We start from the raw sequence: 22610 nt of genomic DNA on the forward strand, positions 1-22610 counted from the left end.
AAGTACTGGTTTCACAATCCCAGAATTCAAAGCCAATATGTACAATTAAGTCCTCAATAGCATCTTTGCTTTCCAAAGGAAACCCAAACCAATCAAACCCTTTGAAATGGTGGATATAGATCCAATGGTTGTATAGCCTATTTTCACTATTGGATTCAATGTTGTCAATTCTAATCGAATGGTAACACTTGGTCCTCTTTCCTCTCCAACGGATACAAGTGTAAATCGAAAGAGTGCTATATCCACTGGATATTCAAACATATTGTTGGAATAACAACACACAGAACTGGTGGTGACCCATTATAGATCTCATCATCATCATCAGCAGCAGCAATTGAAGGAAAAGTAGATAGAAATGTTCCCTGCATATATATATAAAGACTAAAGAGTGAAGGAAAAGTTCCATATATGGTCAATCATTCATATATAGAGAAATTAATCAATTGAGGTGATACATATATTTTAAGCTCTACTTATTATATATATATATATATATATATATATAGCGCTAGCTGCTATTTAAAGTTACTGAGAGATTGAAAGAGAGATAAAAAGGACCTCACCTGCCCAAGTATCTTCCTCGTTGTCTGTGTTAATTTGTAGCAACCCCGCGCATCCAACTCTTCCAAGGATTCGGTTCCTTCGAGTCCATGAATTTTCTCTAAATTTTGACAATTCCTCATGTTTAATTTCCTCAATCTTTTCAGTTTTGACAAATCTGCTAACTCTTCTAAGGATTCGTTTCCTTTGAGTCCATGAATTTTCTCTAAATTTTGACAATTTCTCATGTTTAATTTCCTCAATCTTTTCAGTTTCGACAGATCTGGTAACTCTGTTAGTTTGTAGCAATTCCGTGCAACCAACTCTTCCAAGGATTCTGTTCCTTCGAGGCCATGAATTTTCTCTAGATTTTCACATCCATCAATGTCTAATTTCCTCAATCCTTTCAGTTTCGACAGATCTGGTAACTCTTTTAGTTTCTTGCAATACCCTGCAACCAACTCTTCCAAGAATTCTGTTCCTTCGAGACCGTGAATTTCCTTTAGATGAAAACAGTGGAAAATGTTCCACTGTTTGATAAACCTACTTCTAGATAACTCAATACCTTATTTTGATTTCGAGGTGCATCATTCCAAGCATGTTTGATACAACCACTTCTAGATAACTCAAGATGAACCAATTCCTCATGATAAAAATTATCTGGTAGATTTTTCAAAAGATAGCAATCCCAATGGAACCATCTTAATGTAGAAGGAAGATGCGAAAAGTCCCCATAAAGTTTGTCAATTTCTTTAAATTGGAGAAATCTTAAATGGTGCATCTTCTCAAAGTCTTTACAGCTTAAAACGTCTTCTGCTTCAAATTTAAAATTTTGATCAAGGAGGATACCTTCAACCATTTGAGTTTCCTACAGCAGAAAAATAGAATTCCAAGTAAAAAAAATATAATGCACACACACCCAAACAAAAGGTAAAGATGCAAAATCTTTACTCAATGCAATTTATATTATTGTACTTAGTAGTAATATATCTCCACAAACAAGGATTATATGTTTAAAAATGTCATACCCCGTGCTAGACCTACTTTCATAGTGTAGGTCCATGAGGGGTTGATTATATATTTACCTTTGTATATTTGTGTTATGTGGTTGTTTAGACTCGAACCATTATTGTGCTGCAACTCAATTTTTACCATCATACAGAGTGACAATATTCCTTATTAGGATTATATGATTAGTTATAATAAAAGGTGAACAAGGAAAAGATGCAAGCATTTAGCTCTTACCTTGTCTTTTTTTAGTACTTTAACGATCTCATCATGAGACCACAACCTACGACGTTTGGTGGGGTCCCCGTAGCTCTCTTCCATGATGATTCTCCTTCCCATATCTCGAAGTAGATCGTGCATCCACAATTTCCTATCATCACCTTCAATCTTTAAGAGGTGCTTTTGAATGAGTTCTTTTATTGCTAATTTTGGACCCAACTCACAGGCTTTCCATAAGGAACTTGCTTCTTCTACTTTCCATCCAATGAAATGGCATGCAACATCAAGAAATATGGTTTTCTCAGGATCACCTAGTTTTTCATAACTTATCATCAACTTTCGAAAGACCTTGTCATCATAGCTTTTTATTGACTTTCCAAACTTCTTGTCATCATGAATATTGTTCAATCTTTCTAATGTATCTTCCCATTCTTCTTTGCTTTTTCCAATTAGAAAAGAACCCAACACTTCTAGAGCCAAGGGTAACCCTCCAACATGTCGTACCACTTCATGTGAAAGCTGCTTATAATCTTCAGGAGGTTCACTCCTTTTAAAGGCGTGCAAACTTAAGAGTTGAAGAGAATTCTTGAAATCCAATTCTTTAGGCATGTATATTGGAATATCTTTATCAATTTTATTTTTATGTACATCCAAAATATGGTCATCTCTAGTTGTTATTATGACCTTGCTTCCTTGACCAAACCAATTGCATCCACCAGCCAATGCATCAAGCTGTTCACCATCATCCACATCATCAAGAACAAGAAGGATTTTTTTTCTATGAAGTCTTTTTTTTATCAATGCTCCAGAAACACTTCTTATGTCACAATCCTCTTTCAAGATATCTTGAAGAAGTTGCTTTTGCAAAGAAGCTATACCTTTTTTACCATGTGATGCTTCTTCACTTACATCTTTAAGAAAGCTACTCCCTTCAAAGCTTCGAAAGATTTGGTTGTAAACAGCTTTTGCAATAGTTGTCTTTCCGAGGCCACCCATACCACATATTGCTACAAATCGTACATCATCAGAATCAATATCTAGTAGAGACAGTAATTTACGTACATGGAGATCTATTCCAATAGGGTATCTACATTCCTCCAAGGGGATGCTATCTAGTTCTCTCAAAGCCCTTTGAACAACTTCCTTGACTACATTTGACTGTTCCCTGCAATTATTTCATATAAAAAAGGTGTAGATTTTCAGTAAAACATAAAATTGATTACTTAACTTTTTGATGGAATAGAAAAAATTAATTGTAAATGGTAAGCACTAGTCGTGAAATTATGGGGAAAAAACAACCTTATATACAGATTATAGGGGATGATGGGCTGGTGATCTTTTGATGTTCACATTTATCTCATGAGAGAAGGGAAACTTCCCCCTAAACCCATTCTATAAAATAGAGACCTACATTATCATGGTAAGTTCCATGTGGAGTGAGATTCATGACCTGTTACTTGTGAGGTGTTGGCCCTTGCCAACTGAGCTACACCCTTAGAGATAGCTTTGAATATTTCACAATATACAAATATTTTACTTTATTGTGTATACATTATATCATGATGCATCCTAATACATCAAATCTCTATTTAATACATCAAACCTATCCTACATCTATGGATGCTTTTTTATTTTTCAGACAGGCTTCATGAGGGCCTGGCCTTTCCCGATCCTTAACCCAAAGCTTAGCCCAGCAACATTGGGCCTATATTCTTGGGCTTGACACTAACCCAGGGATCGAAACCAACCAAAGCCCAGAAATTTTAGGACGGGCTACGGACTCAGTTTTTAGGCCCATGTTAGGCCTTTTTAGAAAGTCAAAACATAATCTCTTCTTTTATTTTCTCTTTCTCTATCTCTATGTTTTTCTCTGCAACCCTAATTCCGTCCAATTCCCATACCTCTCTCTCTCTCTCTCTCGGTTTGGAAGAAAATGAAGAGAGAGAAGAAGATAGAGATAAAACCCTAAGTTAAAAATATGGTATGGAGAGTGGAGAGTAGTACGTTAGGAATAATAAGTTTTACAAGTAAGGAGAGTGAGAGACTTACTCAATAGTTGGGTCCCCCATGAGAGTCCATCCCTTCAGTTTCCCCACCTCAGTCAAAGCATTCTTCCAACTCTTTACATCATCTGGATCACACTTCTCCTGGTGTTCCTGAAATGGTCCCTCAAAACTACCGGTCTGATGTCGAACATCCCGTGGCTCGATTTCAATGAATATTGGCAGAATGGTTTTATCTTGATCAGATAAATGGCTGCTGCACTCCCATATCTCAGCAAGTTCCAGGAGGCAATATTTGCTATCTGCATAGTTTTTAGAGAAGATCGGAATCAAGATTTCAGACCCTTGGATTGCACTTAGAAGCGACGAGCAAATCTCTTCTCCTTCCCATAGTTCTTTGCTATCTATGAAGGCATGGATTCCGTTTCTTTTCAGAGCATCGTAAAGCAGAAAGACAAAGTTATGACGAGTATCTGCACCCCTGAAATTGATGAACACATCGTAAGAAGAAGAAGAAGATGAAGAAGCCATGAATGAATGAAACTTGCAGTTGCAGAGATACTCAGGGGAAACGTCTCTTCTTTTTCTTAATTGTTAGAGACTTGAGGAGCTCTCTTCTCTGATATGTTGAATTCCTGCCTCAAATATTGTTTCTTTATAAAAAGTCATTGGATTATTTCTATGCTTTTACCAAGAAAAGATGGCATCATTTCTCTTTTTCTTTGCATTAAAAACAAAAAAGATGGCTTATTTTATTTCCTCATAGAGTGGGAAAGCGTTTTCTGGAGACCGGGTGAACGTGGCTCCTGCACGCGTAGGGTCCATCAATGTGGGCGTCATTTTTTGATTTGGCTCCTGTCCTGCAGTGGCGGGAGCTGGAGCATCCAGCCCAACTAAACCACAGCAAAAATAGGGGTGGGGTGATCATTTCATAGGTGGGTCCTACATGTGAAATGACCATCCCACTCCCTGTTTTTAGGTGGTTTCCATGGGCTGGACGTTCCAGCTCCGGCCACTGCAGGACAGGAGCCAAATCCGTCAGTTTTTGGTTTCATGGAGGGTAGGATGATCTTTCTGCCCTGTTACAATCTCGCAGTAAAATTTTTTCCAATAAGTATATATATATATAGGGAAAAAGATCTCTGTCTGGGAGTGTGGCCTACGCTAGTACTTCCATGAGTCTATTTCTCTCTTTCTTATGTGAAAAGACACATCTGCCCCCTTATTTTAAGGAAGAGAGAGATAGACACATGGGAGTGCTGGAGTAGGCCACACTCCCTTACAGAAAACTGCTTCCCATATATATATATGGGCTGAAGTTTGCATAGAGAACATTTGGCCTAATATATACATATGGGGAAAGGGAAGTCTACGTGGTCATGTGAGGTGTGGCTCGTGCACCAAGACACAGGGCCATGCGAAATCACCAATGTGCCCCTATGAAAAGGCAGAAATCCTTCAGAGCGTAGCGATCCTTTCGTGCGGCCTATGTTTAAACGCAGGAGCCACGCACAACATGCAATCAGGCAACAAGTGCTACCCAGTTGTGCTATGCAAGCCACCCCTGCACCCTGACACAGGGGCCTATGAAATGACCACCTCACCCTCTAGAATTGTTGAAATGAGTAGGGGTGCGGCAGTCATTTCATGTTCTCCTGAGAGAGGTGGCATGTCTAGCACAACCGGGGGCCTTCTTTCTCCTTTGTAAGAGTTAAGACTAAAGAACGTGTTTTTGATGTTCTAAACTCAAAGCCATGTTAAGATGCCATGTTCGTGGTCATTGTAATTTAATTAAAGGGACTTGTTTGCAAAAAAAAAATCCAAATATTGATACTGATATATTGATGCTATTGGGCCATATTGGATGATTTGTATTTATTTTTATTAAAATTTTGATTTTTAAATAAATTTACCTTTATTAAGAACCGTTTTATCAATACCAGATCAACCAAATATCAATATTGATCTTGACCGATATTGATAATATTGAATCAATTGATACAATCGATCCCATACCAATTCTTGAAACCATGGGTATAATTGATCTTTCTCAGTGATTGCAATCTTGCATATATCAGTCTCTCTACGGTGATTAACAAATCAGGGAGTCTCTATGATGCCAGTTGCACATATAGACAAACTATTTAGTTCAGTAGTTTCCGCTTGTTGGGAGATTAGTCTCACATCGGCTATAAACATGCCTATAACCCTCCTTATATGCCCTCAACTTAATATTTCAAACTTTTAGATAGAAATTTCACATGGAATCAGAGTTAACATATGAATCGACAAGACAAAAATTTTGACCATTCAAGGGGCGGGGTTGTCTTTTTGTTTCTGGGGACTTGCAGAAGGAAAATGATTCTGTCCAGCCGTTGTGAAACCTTGGGCTGGACAGGAGCCAGGTTCCGTGCAGAGAACGTTTTCCCTTCCAATATAAAGGCAAATGGACATGAAAAATGATCAATCTTCAATAATTATGTTTAGTGAGATACCCACATGTGAAAACAACAAGGGCAATAATATATATCTTTTGACCGGTAGACAGACATTAGAGACGTTTGCCTTCTCTTTTGTCTAGGCACTGTCAGTCACGCTGGAAGGAAGAGAAAAAAAAAAAGAAAAAGCTGAAAAGATACAGATTGCTTTCTTCTTTAGGAATAAAGAGTAAAAGAAGAAAAAAAAAAATTAAAAGTGATAGGTATTGCTCAATTTGCTTCAAATATTGTATTAATGGGTAAAATAAATTGCAATGGATCGGATTTCTTTCTATGGTTATGTATTTATGTATGATAAAAGATGTGAGTTTTTATGATTTTTTTTAAATTTATTTTATTTTTAATGAATATTTATAATTTTTGGCAACCTAAGGCCCCTACACATCTATTCTTGTGATAGCTTGAAGCAAATATTACCAATGAGTTTGGCCCCAAGCAGGTCTCCTACAACTAGAAGTATAGGATATTAGTAATTGCAAAAATTTAGAGGAAATAATATTTGTGAATGATCATCATCATCATCATGACATAGCTGATGAAAAAGAGGAGGAGGCCATCATCATGTGCAAGAAGATTATAGTAGTACTGTTTCCTCAACCATGGTTCTAAGTATCGGTATCATATCGCTTGTATTGGGTGATACGTATCGGTTTTATTAGTCACCGATATTGATACCGTGCCAATACCGTATCGATAGTATGGTACGAACAACGGGTAAAATGGTCAGAAAATTCATTTTTTAAAGAAATTCAGGGGCATTTATGTCCAATACAACCGATCTAGACCGATACCGTATCAATTTTGCGGGTCACCGATATCTGTTCCGATACCGTACACTAAAACCATGTCCTCGACTAAGGGTCCTAAAAATCTATTATTGTCAAAGCTTGAATCACATCCTACCAATGAGTTTGGCCCAAGGTGATCTCCTACAACGAGAAGAATTGGATATTAGTTATTGCTCAAAGCTGGAGGAAATAATATCTGTGGACGATCATCATCATGACATAGATGAAAAGGAGGAAGAGGAGGCCATCATCACATGCAAGACTATGGTATTGTTTCCTCAGTTACACAGCCATGATTGGGGCTTCATTGGAAACATTGAAAATTCTGGGAAGCCCCAATTTGAAAAGGCTTCCTGTGAATCCAAAGACTGCAACAAAGCTGAGGGAAACTGTGGTAGGAGAAAAATGGTTCAATGCGTTGGAGTGGGATGATGACCAAACTGATGATGACAAGTTACACCTACAACAAAGAGTCAAGCTGGTAAATTCTTGGACTTTCACTTTTCTTGTCTACTATGTAGTATGTACATCTCTAATTAAACAAGATACATAATTTTGTAGCGAGTTTCCCTCCACCCATGGTGAATGGGATCTCGTTCATCGAGGGCCAGGAGAGGGCGGGAATGAGTATCGAGAGGGTATTTTGGAACATACTAAAACCCTAAGAGAGGTTTGTGAACCCTAGGATAGTGGAACTCAGCCTTATCTTAATTAGATAGGATCGGCTACATGTATCCTATTTCTCCAAAATTTTTTATGTTACCTCCAAATCCAATATATGAGAAAACTCTCAACCACTTCCCATGCGATGTCCCAACGATTTCGTTTCAGCAAATAAAAGTATCGTACTGTTCTCTTCCTGGATTATTATCCCCCACACCCACCCCTCTTTCTTTTGACTCTCTATGATCATTGATTGGGTTGAGTTCTCGGGGATGAATATGAAGGTTTTGACTTGTGCTGTTCTTCTTCTTCTTGCTTAAGGTTCACATTTGAGGATTAGTGAAACTGGAATTTGAAATTGACTCGTTTGTTGTTGTATTTGGCTTGGCAAAAGAGTAACAAGAACAAACAGCAAACATGGAGTAACAAATAGAGGAAAGGTAGTAGTAAAATCAGAGGCTTACCTCAGATTTGAGAAGAAATCAGAGCCAGTGAGCCACGGATGCAAGGAACAACGAGCTGATAGCCTCTAAAATGTTCCTAATTGTATTTTAATTAAGGGAAAAGACCAAAATTGGAAAGTGTTTTAATTGAAGGAAAAGGTTGGGCACACCACCAGGGTGTCCATCATGCGTCATCCTCTCTTCCCCCTTTGGAAAAGATCCAATTGGTTTCCTACCTCCAGCCCTGTGATTGATGCATGCCGCAAATTTACCAAAGCTGACGGCATATCCAACCCTCTCCCTTAAGTTAATTAAAGAGCAAATTACTTAGACCTCTCCTGACCTTTCTGACAATTCAAGGAACCTCCCCTGTCCTTCTGACAACTACTTAGACCTCCCCTACTTTTCAAACTTGGTTTCTCTTCACCCAAGTGCGATAGTAATTTAACATCAGTTAACAGATAAATTTGAAAAACCTAAGAATCCTGACAAGTAGAGTTATTTTCCATTTAGGAATTTACCCTATTACCCTTATATCCTTTCCCTTTCTTCTTCTTCTTTCTCTTGCAAATCCACTTGCTCCAAACCCCTCTGCAACCTCATCCACGCAGGTCCACTTGGTCCCAACCCCTCTGCAACGAATTTTTATCCGCATGATGTGCACAGCAGCGCCTCCAGTACTGGAGCGGATAAAAATCCCTCTACAACCCCATTTACGCAGGACACAACCCCTACTCTCCTCCACCTGCTCCCATCCCTATGAGAGCTCAGATCCCATCTTACAGTTCTTCTATTCTTTTCTCGACACTCTCTTCTCTCCTCTTTCAGGGTATTCGTTTTCTTTCTCCCTGTCTTCTGATAGTTCTTCATCTCTACTTCTCTTCGTTCTCTAATGGGTTTTGGATCAAATAGATCTGCATCGGATAAGCCATTGAAGTTTCTGATCTTCTAAAAGGTAAACAAAGAAACAATATTTCTCGCTCTACTTAACCGAATCACTCACCGCCAATTTTCAGCAAACACCAAACTCACACAGTTTACCAACAAATGAACAATATATGGTCCATGTCTGCAAAACCCACCCGAGTTCCCTAATCTCGCTCAACTTCTCCGGGTCGTTACCGAGTTTTATTTTGTAATTCCATGGCCGTTCCATTTTTTCCACCTCTCTTTTTTTTCGTTTTTAGTTATGATTAAGCAAAGTCACCATGTATCACAAATTAACAGAAGAATATGCAAGAAGAAGAAAAAAAATATTGAGAATGAAATCTAGTAATCGATATATAGGGTTCGTTTGGCATTACTGTTAATCGACATAGGAAGCACTCGTGAGTTCCCAGACCAGAAATTTCAACTAAACCAGCCTCTTCAAGGCTCAAGAAACTCCTCCTTTCCTTCTTATTAGCTTCTTCTTGACACCCTATCACCGTAAGCTTCCTTGCAAAAACTTTTCTAGATTTCCACCATTAAAGTTTTAACACTTATACGCATCAAAGTAACTTAAAAAGATATAGAAGTAATTTGATTAATCGATACCTTGATGAATTATCTGAGTCTGTCTTTGAAGCTTTGAAGCATTGAACAGAAATGGGGATCTTAAATGATTCTTGTTAGATTTCAGTGAAAGCATGCTTTCTTTTTCTTTCTTCAGCGCTGATAATGGCTTGAAGTTGCAGGTTTTAGAGCAGAAAGATGAGAGGATCAGAATGATTCGAGAAGAGGAGGTTTATCTCCAGCTAAAACATAAAGGGCTCGATCTTGCTCTGTTTGGGGTCACAGATCCATACTGTCTATAGTAGTTCTGATCTTAGATATTTTGACTTTTAGTATATGAACACTTTGGTTACAAATTTTCAATTTCGGAAATTTAATTTATCCAGAATTGATCTTGCTCGTCTTGAGCTAATTATTAGTACATGAGTGATGAATCTCGAGTGTATAGATGCATGAATCGAAGTAATCGCGTTTAATTTTTCTGTTTCTCTATTTCTCTGCCAAGGGAATGGGGTTGCAGAGGGGTGGTAGCCGGTGGATTTGAAGAAGAAGAAGAAGAAGAAGAGGAAGAGCAAGAGGAAGTGGAAGAGGAAGAAAGGGAAAAGGAAAGGGTGAGTTGATGGGGTTACAGGAGGAAGAAGCAGAAAGAGGAAGAGGAAGAAACAGAAGGGTATTTTGGTCACAACAATTTTTTTATTAACACCGTTAATAGACTTAGGCTAAGTGAAACCAAGTTTAAAAAATGGGAGAGCTCTGAATAGGTATCAGAAGGGCAAGGGAGGTTCCCTTAATTATAAAGTCCAGGAGAGATCTAAGTAATTTGCTCTTAATAAAACAATCTTTATCAAAAAAAAAAAAAAAAAAATTAAACAATCATTATTTGTTTGGCTATAGAAACTTTCATTTTCTTTCTCTTATTTAATTCCATCTGATGATTTCCCTTCCAAACCAACCGACCATGAATCTGGATTCTGGACAACCTGGGCTGGGATGAGGATGCTTGGGCTGAAAACCCAGGCCCAGTACGACCCAACTGCGTCTTTAGACAACACTCATGCTTGGGACGACCTTCGAGTACTAAAAATGGTTTTTTTTTATTTTTGTGGGAAACAGAATAGAACCAAGGGTATCCACTTGGACCTTTACATTATGTGATCCTTTTTATTTTTGTTTTTTTTCAAAAAAGAAAAACAACTTTCATAAAGCTTTTGACGGAAAATATGAAATTATCCCTTATATTCCCAAAGTTGTGCACTAATGACTAATGGCACTGGGTCTCTTTTTTCGAATTCCCCACAGACAGATATGAATCTGTTGGCTGCAAGTGAGTTTACCATATCAAACATAAGGCTGATGGCACCCGAGAACGCCACGAGGCACACCTCGTTACCATGGGCTTTCACCAATAGCATGGCCTTGATTACATAGACACATTTAGCCCTATTGTGAAACTCACCACCATTCAAACCATTCTCTCCTTGGTTGTATCTCAAAATTGGCTCATCAGGCAATTGATGTTTATAATGCCTTCCTCCATGGTGTCCTAGATGAGGAGGTCTATATAACTCAGCCTTCTGGCTTTGTTGATTCCACACGACTTAATCATGTGCGTCACCTCCACTAGTCTCTATATGGTCTCCAACAGGGGCCTCATGCCTAGTTTCAACATTTGTCATAGGTCTTGCTTCAATGTGGCTTCACAACATCCAAAATGGACCTATCTTTATTTATCTACACCAAGGATCACATTTGCTTATACATGCTTGTCTATGTTGGTGACATATTGGGAAGTTGGGATGCCTTTTATCGGAGTGATAAGAAGTTTGCTCAAGAGTTGTTAGCGCGAGCATCCTTTCTTTATTGGTATCTTTGGCATGGAAGAAATGATTTAACTTTCAACGTCAAAGCATGGACTCCTCAAGAAGTGATTTTGGTAGCTGAGAAAGCCTATATTGAGTTCTCGACAACATCTACAAAGGGTCATCGATGAGATGCACCATCGATTGGTCCTATGAATGCAGCGAATGTTACAAGGATGCCCCCCGCTCTAGGTTTCATCAAAGTAAATTGCGATGCAGCACTTCCTCAAGGGACCTCGGCTGGGGGTTTGGGTTTCATCTTTAGAGATCACTTGGGAAGCCAAGTTAAGGCTATCTCTGCTCCTTATCTTTTCAGTTCAGCTATCCAAGGGGAGGCAGTGGCAATCAGAACTGCATTGTCACAGGCTATTGCTCTAGGATTCACACATCTTCTAGTTGAGTCTAATATAAGGAGATCATTGATTTGCTTCACATTGGTAATCGGTTCCCACCCTTGGAGGTGGCAGCGGTAATCAATGACATTAGGCATCAATGTGCTTTTTTTGCATCAATTTCTTTCTCTTGCATTCCACGGGCTCTGAACAGTATTGTAGATGCCCTGGCAAGGAAGGCACTGTCTATCATGTATACGACAGATTGGCAAATTTCATTCCTTGGCTTCATAGACTTTGTGTATTTGAAGCTAATAGCTTTACACATGGTTCTCAATTTCAGTAAATCTATTTTTCACCAAAAAAAAATTTTCAATATTTTTTTATAGGTTTTGTTGGTCTTAAATGAGTTTAAATAAAAAAAGTTTCAAAGTACTTCTTTCTGTGTTTCACTCATCTTATCTCTCAAAAGTGTTGAACCCAAGATCTTTTTATGTTACTTTTTGCAAAGCAAATAAGTGGGAGAACTTTAGTCCCATGATGAATATATAGGGCCCGTTTGTTTGCCGGATAAAAGTGAGATAGGCAAAAAGGGGTCGGAAAAGTGTACTATTTTTCCACAAAATGCCAAGGATGTGTGTGTTTGAATATATGGGATAGGAAATTTTCAGACAAGCCCATTAAATGCATTTTCCATTATTTCCTTTCCTTTCCTTTCCTTTTCTTATCAAGTCAACCCACAACATGTGGGTCCCATCCTCCCAAGTTTTCTATCCCTTTTTATCCGACGGACAAACGGGGCCTAAGAGAGTGAAGTGAGGTTTACATATTAGAATGGGAATTACAAGGGTAGGTTCCATGAAAGAAAGGCTAACATGTATGCAAACAAAGCCTATCCAAGCCGGGGCGAGGTGGGGGTACTAATGTGTGTGGTTTTTTTTTGCCGGCAGTCAGGCTTATCAAATGAGAAATTCAGTTTCTAACATCGGCATTTGTTTATTGAACGTTGGATGGAGGCCACTTAGATTCGGGGTTTGTCAAAAACTAACAAACGTCTTTGTCCGATGTGAATGAGCTTTTACTGATGTCGCTCGTGTGTCGTCTGACGCATTGATGATGTCCGCGATTGTATATTATATGTCGACCAAAATGAACAAAATTTTGCTGCTACAGTTGTAGCAGTGAATTATTCTATTTCCTTGGCTGCTAGCCTTGTAGCAGGAACATCCCTGCTACAAGTGTAGCAGTGAAATTTTTTCCGACCAAAATGCGTCAGACATCAATATAAACTAGTTTTTGTCTCTTCTCTCTCCAAGAGGCACATTTTTTGACCCATTTGGATAGGTGTTTCCAAGGGTACATCTTCTGTATTAATGGAGGACACTTTAAATGTGATATTCTAAGTTCCTTATTCCCCCCTTTCACTCTCTCTTCTAGTGTGTGTGTTTGTGTGTCCAACAAGCTACTATTTTTCTTCTTTAAGAGCCTTCTTTTACTGATTCTCTTTGAAAGTTTGTTTTGTAAGTGTATGTGTGTGTCCAACAAACTACTATTTTTTTTCTTTAAGAGCCTTCTTTTGCTTGTTCTCTTTGAAAGTTTGCTTTGTATGTGTGTGTGTCCAACAAACTACTATTTTTCTTCTTTAAGAGCGCCTTCTTTTACTGATTCTCTTTAAAAATTTGTTTTGTGTATGTGTGTCCAACAATCTACTATTTTTTCTTCTTTAACAGCCTTCTTTTATTGATTCTCTTTGAAAGTTTGTTTTGTGTGTGTGTGTTTGTGTCCAACAAACAACTATCTTTCTTCTTCTTCTTTTTTTTTTATTTTTTATGAAAGTATAATCACACAAACCACACACCATCCCAAAAGGTGTTTTTTTTTTTTTTTGGTTAAGGTAAGATTATTGATTCTCTTTCAAAGTTTGTTTTGAGTTTGAACACAACTTTGTAAAACTTGAAAGGACGTAGTAGAAGAGTGCACTTGTTCTACCAGAGGAAGCCAATGGTTGTGCTATCTTGAATACCAATTCTCATTCTCAATTGTCGTGGAAGAATTGTTGCTTCTTGGTTTTCTTCGTATGATTAAACCGTTATTTTCTTTATATGAAAAGGTTAAAAAAAATAATTTGGGCAGATGAGGAAGATAGCTCTTTACAAAGAAGTAAATCAATTTCCATTGATATTTAAGAGAAGCCTACTCTTTGTCCATGTTTGGAGAAGATTTTCCAATTCGCAGCTCTAGAGGGTATCTCTGTATGAACATAAATATCTTCCAAGTGGCAAATTAAATCAATCTGAAATTTTATGGATAAGTAGACCCAATGGTCTCGGTTTACACGTCAAGTTTCGCAAAGGCCCTGTTTATGTTATTTGAAAATTTTCAATGCAAATAATATTTACATGAAATTTTTGGTCTTAAATAATAATACCGGAGGAAGCCAATGGTTGTTTTATCTTGAATACCAATTCTCATTCTCAATTGTCGTGGAAGAATTGTTGCTTCCGTATGATTAAACTGAGGGTATCTCTGTACGAACGTAAATATCTTTCAAGTGGCAAATTAAATCAATCTGAAATTGTATGGATAAGTAGACCCAATGGTCTCGGTTTACATGTCAAGTTTCGCAAAGGCCCTGTTTATGTTATTTGAAAATTTTCTATGCAAATAATATTTACATGAAATTTTTTGTCTTAAGTAATAATACGTGAGGAAGCCAATGGTTGTTTTATCTTGAATACCAATTCTCATTCTCAGTTATCGTGGAAGAATTGTTGCTTCTTGGTTTTCTTCGTATGATTAAACTGTTATTTTCTTTATATGAAAAGGTTAAAAAAAATAATTTGGGTAGATGAGGAAGATAGCTCTTTACAAAGAAGTAAATCAATTTCCATTGATATTTAAGAGAAGCCTACTCTTTGTCCATGTTTGGAGAAGATTTTCCAATTCACAACTCTAGAGGGTATCTCTGTATGAACATAAATATCTTCCAAGTGGCAAATTAAATCAATCTGAAATTTTATGGATAAGTAGACTTAATGGTCTCGGTTTACATGTCAAGTTTCGCAAAGGCCTGTTTATGTTTTTTGAAAATTTTCTATGCAAATAATATTTACATGAAAATTTGTCTCTATGTAAGTTTTTTCTATTTTTTAAATGTCCTCTTTTTTTTTTGGCATTTTACTTTTAAACAAACAGTGTCAAATCTTAATTTTTCACTTTGGTTCCAATAAAAATTCTCCAGTTATTTTTACAAGAGCTGATTATGCGCATAAGGATTGGTACTCGACTTACTTATGAGTCTCCAACCGAGCTATTTGAATTTATGATTAAAAAGGGCATATCTAACAACCAATTAACAAACACAATGGAAAGATCGAAATATTAGGAATCATGGTTTTAGTGCATGGTATTGGATGGGGTATTGATTACCTTAAAAATCGAAACAGTATCAGCACGGACTGATCGTATCGAACAAATTTATCCCTAGTTTTCCTTAAAACAAATTTTTTTTTACTATTTCACCCCTTGTCGGTACTGTGTTTCCGATACGAGATTGATTATTCGGTCATGTATCGATATTGGTTACCTTCAAAACCATGCGGTATCAATCGTATCGGCCAATCCGATACCGACACCTCAAACCATAGTAGGAATGGAATTTATATCAAGTTTTTTTTTTTTTTTTTTTGGATAGAAAGATAAAGTTCATTACTTGGAACTCTAATATATAGAGAATCCTCCCATTCATTTCTCCCCAGCCCAAGCCTCTACAGACCACTTGGCTCTATCCTTTACATAGAGTTTGTACTTTTTATATTCAAAATGGAATATTCACATATCCTGTCCCACCCACTGCACCTCTCCTTCACCGGAAAATGCCGGAATCTCACAGATTATCAGGTCAAACCCAAGACCCCAGACACCGGAATCACTAGATTCCCGCGGCGGCGAACAGTCTTTGCTGTGGCTGGGCCACCGGCATCTCGGCCGATCCCCAACACTGTCACATCGCCACCAGAGAAGGTGGAGCTGCTCAAATCACTTAGCGGGTGGGCGGGAGAAAATATTCTGCCACTACTAAAACCAGTGGAGAAAAGCTGGCAGCCGCACGATTTGTTGCCGGACTCATCGTTGCCGTCTGATGAATTTGTGGAGCAAGTTCTGGAATTACGTAAGCGAACAGCAGAATTGCCTGACGATTACTTGGTAGTATTGGTTGGTGACTTGATCACAGAAGAGGCTTTGCCCACCTACATGTCTCTTCTCAACCGAAGTGAAGGGGTTAAAGATGAGACCGGAACCAGCCCGGATGCTTGGGCTGTTTGGATCAGATCTTGGACCGCAGAAGAGAACCGGCACGGTGATCTGCTCAACAAGTATTTATATTTGTCTGGACGTGTCAACATGCCTATGATCGAGCGTACTATACAGAACCTTATTGGTTCAGGCATGGTGAGTTAAGTAATACTATAAGATACTTCATTAAAAAAATATGAAAAAAATATGGACCCTGCACTAGCATGATGGCTAATGGGAGCATGCAAAAAAGCATTGATAAAAACAGAATTTTCACCCTTCATTTCGTACAAGGCTACCATTCGCTTCATCCTGTGTCTAAGCATGGGAGACACATTTCCGTAGATGATCCTTTTTAACTCTTTGGTCTTCAAATTTTTTTTTTCCTTTAAAAAGAAAACAACTTCCAACTCTTTTTCACTTCTTATACTTTTAAATTTCTTAAATTACCTCTCGATCATATTACTAGATCGATATCGGTACTTGATCGGTACTTGATCGGTACTTGATCGATTCAGTATGAATGCGGTTTTTTTAATGAAAAAATGTTTTCATCAAGAATTGGACAAAACCTTTTTTCCTTAGCCCCTCCTCTTCCCCCCCCCCCCCCACCTAAAAAAAATAAATAAATAAGAATCAGACCAATACAAATCAATAGGTCAAAACGGTATTGGTATCGATATCGATATTAGTATTGGTATCAGTGGTTGATCGATCCCATCACAAATACTGTAAACTAAAACCGTGCCTTGATCCTTTCACTTGCATCTCCCAACCCTCACCCCTACCCCACCCTCATTCCCACCCCCTCTACGCAACCCCTCTGCAACACTCTCTCCCTTTAGAATTCACCGCCACCACCCTCTACAACTCCCCCCACCCCTTACCAAACCCCTCATCCCCTCCCCTTATAATTTGTCGCCCACACCCTCTACAACTCTCTCCACTCCCACCCCTTACCAACTCTCTCCCCTTCTAACTCGCCGTCCCCATCTTCTACAACTCCCCCCCACTCCCACCCCTTACCAACACCCCCCCCCCCTCCCCAACTTGACCCCTATCGGTCTATCTCCACCCCTATCCCCAATTTTCGGGAAATCAGAAAAGAAGTTATGAGTAGAACATTTTGAGTAATTATAAGGCAAGTATAAGGGAGTTTTAGTAATTTTGCATGATAACAATTGACATAGCATATCATGAAGCATGATTCATAATGTTGTGTCTATTATCTGGTCAACTAAGATTTTGACATGCATGTATGCATGCTCTTTGTACGTCTATTTTTGCCCAATGACAGACTGTAGCATCAGAAATCACTCCATACACTGGACTCGTGTACACATCATTCCAAGAACGAGCGACATTCATAACACATGGCAATACAGCTCGGTTGGCGAGGCAGAGAGGGGACCCTGTGCTAGCACGTATATGTGGCACGATCGCAGCGGACGAAAAACGGCATGAAAATGCCTATCAAATGATGGTGGAGAAACTATTAGAGGTGGACCCCACAGACACCATGCTAGCAATTTCTGACATGTTGGGTCAGAACATCACAATGCCAGCCCACCTGATGTACGATGGTGAGAACCCCAATCTCTTCAACCATTTCTCCATTGTCGCACAGAAACTCGGCATCTACACCATCGCAGACTATGCGGATATATTGGACTTCCTTATTGAGCGATGGAAACTAGAGAAGCTTGTGGGCCTCAACAGTAAAGCCCACAAAGCCCAGGATTTCGTTTGTGGATTACCACACAAGATTCGAAAGGTACAAGAACGAGTCGAAGGACGGGCCCAGAAGAAGAAGCCACAAACCCTGCGCTTTAGCTGGATCTTCAACAAGGAGCTCATTCTGTAATTCTTACGCAGCGTTTGGTTTGCATTCTAGGAATGCATTCTAAGTTGATTTGGCATTCTCGAATGATAAAAATAGTTGTTTTTATCGTCCGAGAATGTGAAATGGACATAGAATGCATTCCTAGATTGCATACCAAACACAGCTTTAAATACAATCTAGAATAATAAAGATAATAAGCTCACTCTGTGAGAACAATGATTTTATAAGCTTCTTTGATGAACAACCAATTAAGCTACAGATCTGAAGGGTGAGTGAATTGATTAGTTAAACCAATTAAAGTTTCTGGTAGATTGGAGTATGCAGCTCTAAAGTTGTTTGCTATACATAAAAGTTTTTTTATGAAAAGAAAGTAATTATAACGACCAATTTAAACAGGTTGGGCCTTCCATCATTTTTCTGAAGCTTAAGCCCTTCAAGCAACCGCATCGATGCTTTCATCCGTTCCTCGCGGAGAAGATTGATAAATAAGTACAGAAATTAAAGGATGTGGGTTGATGGATCTTCAAGGAGTAATCCAGGCTTGATTGTTGGTGGGGGGATTATTTTAAAGAACAATGAAGTTAAATTTCAGCCCAGGCCCAACCTAGGGTCCAAGTGTCCAACAAGGCTAGGATGGGTGCAATAAGGCCAGGTTGGGCTGGGTTTTAGAAAAAACTAGGTCAGCCCAAGCCTGGTCCAACCTATATCAGGTTGAGATATTTCAGCCCAGGACCATCCCTCCCAGGCACAAGGCTAGCAGAGCAGGGCTTGCTCTGTTTTATCATTAGACCATTTTGTTAGTCTAATAATAACCTGCTTTTTTTTAATGTGCCTCTCCAAGGAGAGTTGGTCTCATGATCTTTTAATTGTAAAGTTTTGATTTTTCCAACAAAGTTATTCCCTTGGGCTTTGATTGTTTCGATGTAAAATACTTGGTAAAACAAATTTTACGGTAAAATCACATTTTTTGCTGTTTGTTTCGTAAGTTGAAAAATGTTCATTGGCATAAAATTTTACAATAGTCTACCTTTTTCCGGAAAATGGGATGGAAACTTTTACCCTAAAATTTGTTAGTAAATTTTTCACCATAAAAGTGTCGGGCTTGCCTCTTTGAAAATGAGGAGAGTGCCACGAGGTCACCATCTGAGTTCTCCATCTTCTTCCCCATAGTTTTCCCAACTCTTCCCTCCTCTAGTCATCTAAGACCAAAGTTACTGACACTTATGCGGTGAAAATTTTATTGACAAATTTTAGGATAAAATTTTCCGTCCCATTTTTCAGATTTGGGTAGGCTCTTGTAAAATTTTATGCCAATGAACATTTACCAACGTACGAAACAAAAAACATTAAATGTGAATTTACCGTAAAATTTGTTTTACCAAGTATTTTGCATCGACACAAACAGAACCTATGGAAAATTTTACATGTAAATTACTCCATGTAAGCCGAAACAAACAGAGCCGTGGGGTTGAAAATATTCACCAACTCTCCTTATTTACAGATTCTCAATCCTTTTATTTCTTCTTAAATTATCAATGTGGGATTATAAAATAAGTGTACTTTCTAAATCCTTTTCCTTCCCTTAAAGAAAAGAAAAAGAGTTTTTTTGTCCATTAAAAACTTAGAAGAATGAATAAAGAATGTGACTACTATAAATAAGGCCAGACATCTATACGGACAGCATGGCCAAGCAGGGCTCAACTCGAATCCGGATCAGCTACCCACATGGGGACGGGTGGGGACAGATCTGACTCCTTCATGGGTAGTGGGTTCCACACCTTAGAGGTGGGTCCCACATCCCCATGAAGGGTTCAGATCTGTCCCACCCGTCCCCATGTGGGTAGCAGATCCAAACTCGCTCAACTCAAGGCCTCAGCCCAGACCCGGTCAAAGTTTAGCCCAGTCCTAAGAATCTCAACCCTTGGACAATCCGTTCTTCCACCAAATAGGGGTTTTTGGCAACTGGTGGTGGGCCTTGGAAGGATGGTTCAAAGGAGAGAGTGGTGGAGAGACATCTAGGTCCATAAGGCTACTAGGTGGGCTAAAGTTTTATCCATGAAGGGGGTAATGTGTAGGCATGGCGTGATTCAAAAGTGTTATTTGTCCAAAAGTGATGATCCTAAGGTGCACTTCAATTTCTGTGATTTTGTCCATGAAAGTGGGGCTGGAAATGGTGTAGCCCATTCTTTAGCTAAGTGGGCCCTCTCTTGCCCTTTGAATTGCTGTTGGGAGCCCCCTTTTCCAAGGGAGCTCTTGAACATTGTAACCCCCTTTTTGAACCAGATCAATGAATAGATTTAATCGCACCCCAAAAAAAAAAAAGGTGCATATTATATCAAAAGGAATAAATTTTGCTGCTATACTTGTAGCCAAGGAAATAGAATAATTCACTTCTCTTTTGGGTTCATAAATATCCTCTTAGATTTTAGTATTTTCTAAAATACCCTTTAAGATTCTATTTCCTTAGTTGCTAGCCTTGCAGCAGGAACATTCCTACTACAAATGTAGCAGCAAAATTCTGTCCTCATCGAAACAATTCTAAAAAGGGTTCAGAAGATGGTGGGTGGCTGGCAAGTGAAGGTTTTGATTTATGAGGTGCAAATATATTTGTAGAGAGGATTTTCTACAAGGGCACTATGAAAAGGAATCTGCACACTTCAACCAATAAGGGGTTGGAAAATGGTATCATTTATATGGAGCCTATATGGGGTTCACATGGTTAGTATAGAAGACAAACTATTCTAAAAAGGGTTGAGAAGATGATGAGTCACAAGAAAGCGAAGGTTTTGATTTATGAGGTACGTGCAAATATTTTTGTAGGGAGGATTTTCTACAAGGTCACCGTGAAAAGGAATTTGCACACTTCAACCAATGAGGGGTTTTATTTCCTCTGAACTTTGAATCTGGATGACTATCCATGCCCATGGTATTTAAATATCTGTTTGAACTTGGGACGCGATCAGAAGGCGGGAGGAGGAGCCAGAGATGTGAACCATTTTGCCGCTATCGTAGATCTAGAGAGTCTAAGTGGAATTTTTATCACCTCAAGTATAATACACCTCAAGTGCACCAAAAAAGTACATCTGACGGTGAACCTTAAAGTGATTTTGTTTAAAACACTCCCCCAAGTGCATGTGCACGGTCAGATGTACCTTTTTGGTGCACTTGAGGGTGTATTGTACTTGAGGGGATAAAGGTTCGTCTGAGTGTGCTTCACGATCCAGCCAACGCATGTGTCAGGTCGTCGGAAAGGGAGAGGGCAACCAAATCACAAAAAAAAAAATTCATGAAAAAGAAAATAAAATATATTAAACCGACAAAAGATTTACAAAAGATTTACAAAGAGTTTACGAACAAAAGGCGACTTAAGGGGACAGTAAGAGAGAAGACAAAATCATTCTTAATATGGTTAAACTCCAAGGCTGGAGCACGATCCAAAATGTCCAAAAAATATTTATGGAAAGAGAGAAAGAAATATAACAAGGGTAAAAAAGAAATAAAAATTTGCTATAAATGTCACTTGTAACCACTTTTGGGATAATTATTTTCTTCAATTTCTAAAGTTCGACAGTGTGGCAGTACTAGGTGTACATGTCAACACATGGCAGTTCGGACATCCAAGCACTTCCATGTGTCTGAGCTGTCACATGTCGACATCTCCACCTAGTAGTGCCGCACTGCCGAGCTAAAAGGAATTTTTTTTTTTTTTGGTAAATGAGCTAAAAGGAATTGGAGAGGATCATTTTCCCCACTCTGGTTACAAACAGATTATCCCATTTTTTTTTTTTTTTTTTTTTCCTCTTCTCATTCTTGCTACTAATGTTTTATTTTTTCAACCTCTCTCTCTCTCTCTCTCTCTCTAACCTTTCTCTTGGTCGATATTGATTCGTCATAGATACGACAGCGCATACAATATCACTCTCAGTCGACACTGATATCAATATTGAACTAATATGGGACATTGACACGATACGAAGCATTGGTCATATCATTATCAATTGACATAGATACTAATACTGGTCATGATGGCGATTTGGTGATATACGATTCAGTGATGTGTCATCATGATGACAATTTGATCATTTATGATTTAGCGATATGGTACCATGATTGCGATTTGTCGATATGATGCCATAATAGGGATTTGGCGAGATGACACCATAGCGACGATTTGACCGTATAACATCATGACTGGCAATTTGACAATATGGCATCACAACAATGATTGGGCGATATAATGTCATGACTGATATTTAGTGATATAACGTCATTCTCGATGAATTGGCGACATAGCACCATGGCGAGACGATATGACGACTTAGTGATTTAGTGCTATGGCGGCATGATAGCAATTTGATGGTTATGCTGGCGCCATGGTGGTGTGTGATGATTCTGCTGGGCACAATACCGATCTAATACCGATTTTTTTTTATACCCCAAGATATGGACTGATACTAGTTTTGACATCAAATCGGATACTGAAACTATGATCAGATCGTATCATATGGGTATTGTACGAATCAACAGAAAGAAGTGAACAGTGCTTAACGTACGTGATAATTTTGGTGAGTAAAAGTTCATTGCTATTACTAGTTGGTACCTTAGTTAGTAAGTTCGGGAATGG

At 38.6% G+C, this 22610-nt stretch overlaps 3 protein-coding genes across 3 annotated transcripts; 1 reads left to right on the top strand and 2 right to left on the bottom strand.

Annotated features, from left to right (window-relative positions):
• Positions 1-1042: 1042 nt before the first annotated feature.
• LOC122639176 (disease resistance protein Roq1-like) lies at positions 1043-2948 on the bottom strand. Its single transcript, XM_043832002.1, has 2 exons — positions 1786-2948; positions 1043-1408 (listed from the first exon to the last, which is right to left on the bottom strand). The coding sequence occupies exons 1-2, from the start codon at positions 2761-2763 to the stop codon at positions 1043-1045; spliced, it is 1344 nt and encodes a 447-aa protein (XP_043687937.1). The 5' UTR covers positions 2764-2948.
• An 864-nt stretch (positions 2949-3812) lies between these two features.
• Positions 3813-4301, bottom strand: LOC122639177 (disease resistance protein L6-like). Its single transcript, XM_043832003.1, has one exon. The coding sequence runs from the start codon at positions 4299-4301 to the stop codon at positions 3813-3815; it is 489 nt and encodes a 162-aa protein (XP_043687938.1).
• A 2811-nt stretch (positions 4302-7112) lies between these two features.
• On the top strand, positions 7113-18007 carry LOC122639179 (stearoyl-[acyl-carrier-protein] 9-desaturase 6, chloroplastic-like). Its single transcript, XM_043832004.1, has 4 exons — positions 7113-7189; positions 7339-7537; positions 15748-16299; positions 17441-18007. The coding sequence occupies exons 1-4, from the start codon at positions 7113-7115 to the stop codon at positions 18005-18007; spliced, it is 1395 nt and encodes a 464-aa protein (XP_043687939.1).
• Positions 18008-22610: the final 4603 nt, after the last annotated feature.

This window comes from Telopea speciosissima, chromosome 9 (genome assembly GCF_018873765.1).
Source record: "Telopea speciosissima isolate NSW1024214 ecotype Mountain lineage chromosome 9, Tspe_v1, whole genome shotgun sequence".
Taxonomy (NCBI): Eukaryota; Viridiplantae; Streptophyta; class Magnoliopsida; order Proteales; family Proteaceae; genus Telopea; species Telopea speciosissima.

Coding starts and splice junctions, on each gene's coding strand:
- LOC122639177 (XM_043832003.1), bottom strand. CDS start 4,301: ATGGCTTCTTCATCTTCTTCTTCTTCTTACGATGTGTTCATCAATTTC.
- LOC122639176 (XM_043832002.1), bottom strand. CDS start 2,763: ATGGGTGGCCTCGGAAAGACAACTATTGCAAAAGCTGTTTACAACCAA. Junction 1,409..1,785: donor AAGTACTAAAAAAAGACAAG/GTAAGAGCTAAA, acceptor TTTCTGCTGTAG/GAAACTCAAATGGTTGAAGG.
- LOC122639179 (XM_043832004.1), top strand. CDS start 7,113: ATGTCCTCGACTAAGGGTCCTAAAAATCTATTATTGTCAAAGCTTGAA. Junction 7,538..15,747: donor TACAACAAAGAGTCAAGCTG/GTAAATTCTTGG, acceptor ACAGATTATCAG/GTCAAACCCAAGACCCCAGA. Junction 16,300..17,440: donor ACCTTATTGGTTCAGGCATG/GTGAGTTAAGTA, acceptor GCCCAATGACAG/ACTGTAGCATCAGAAATCAC.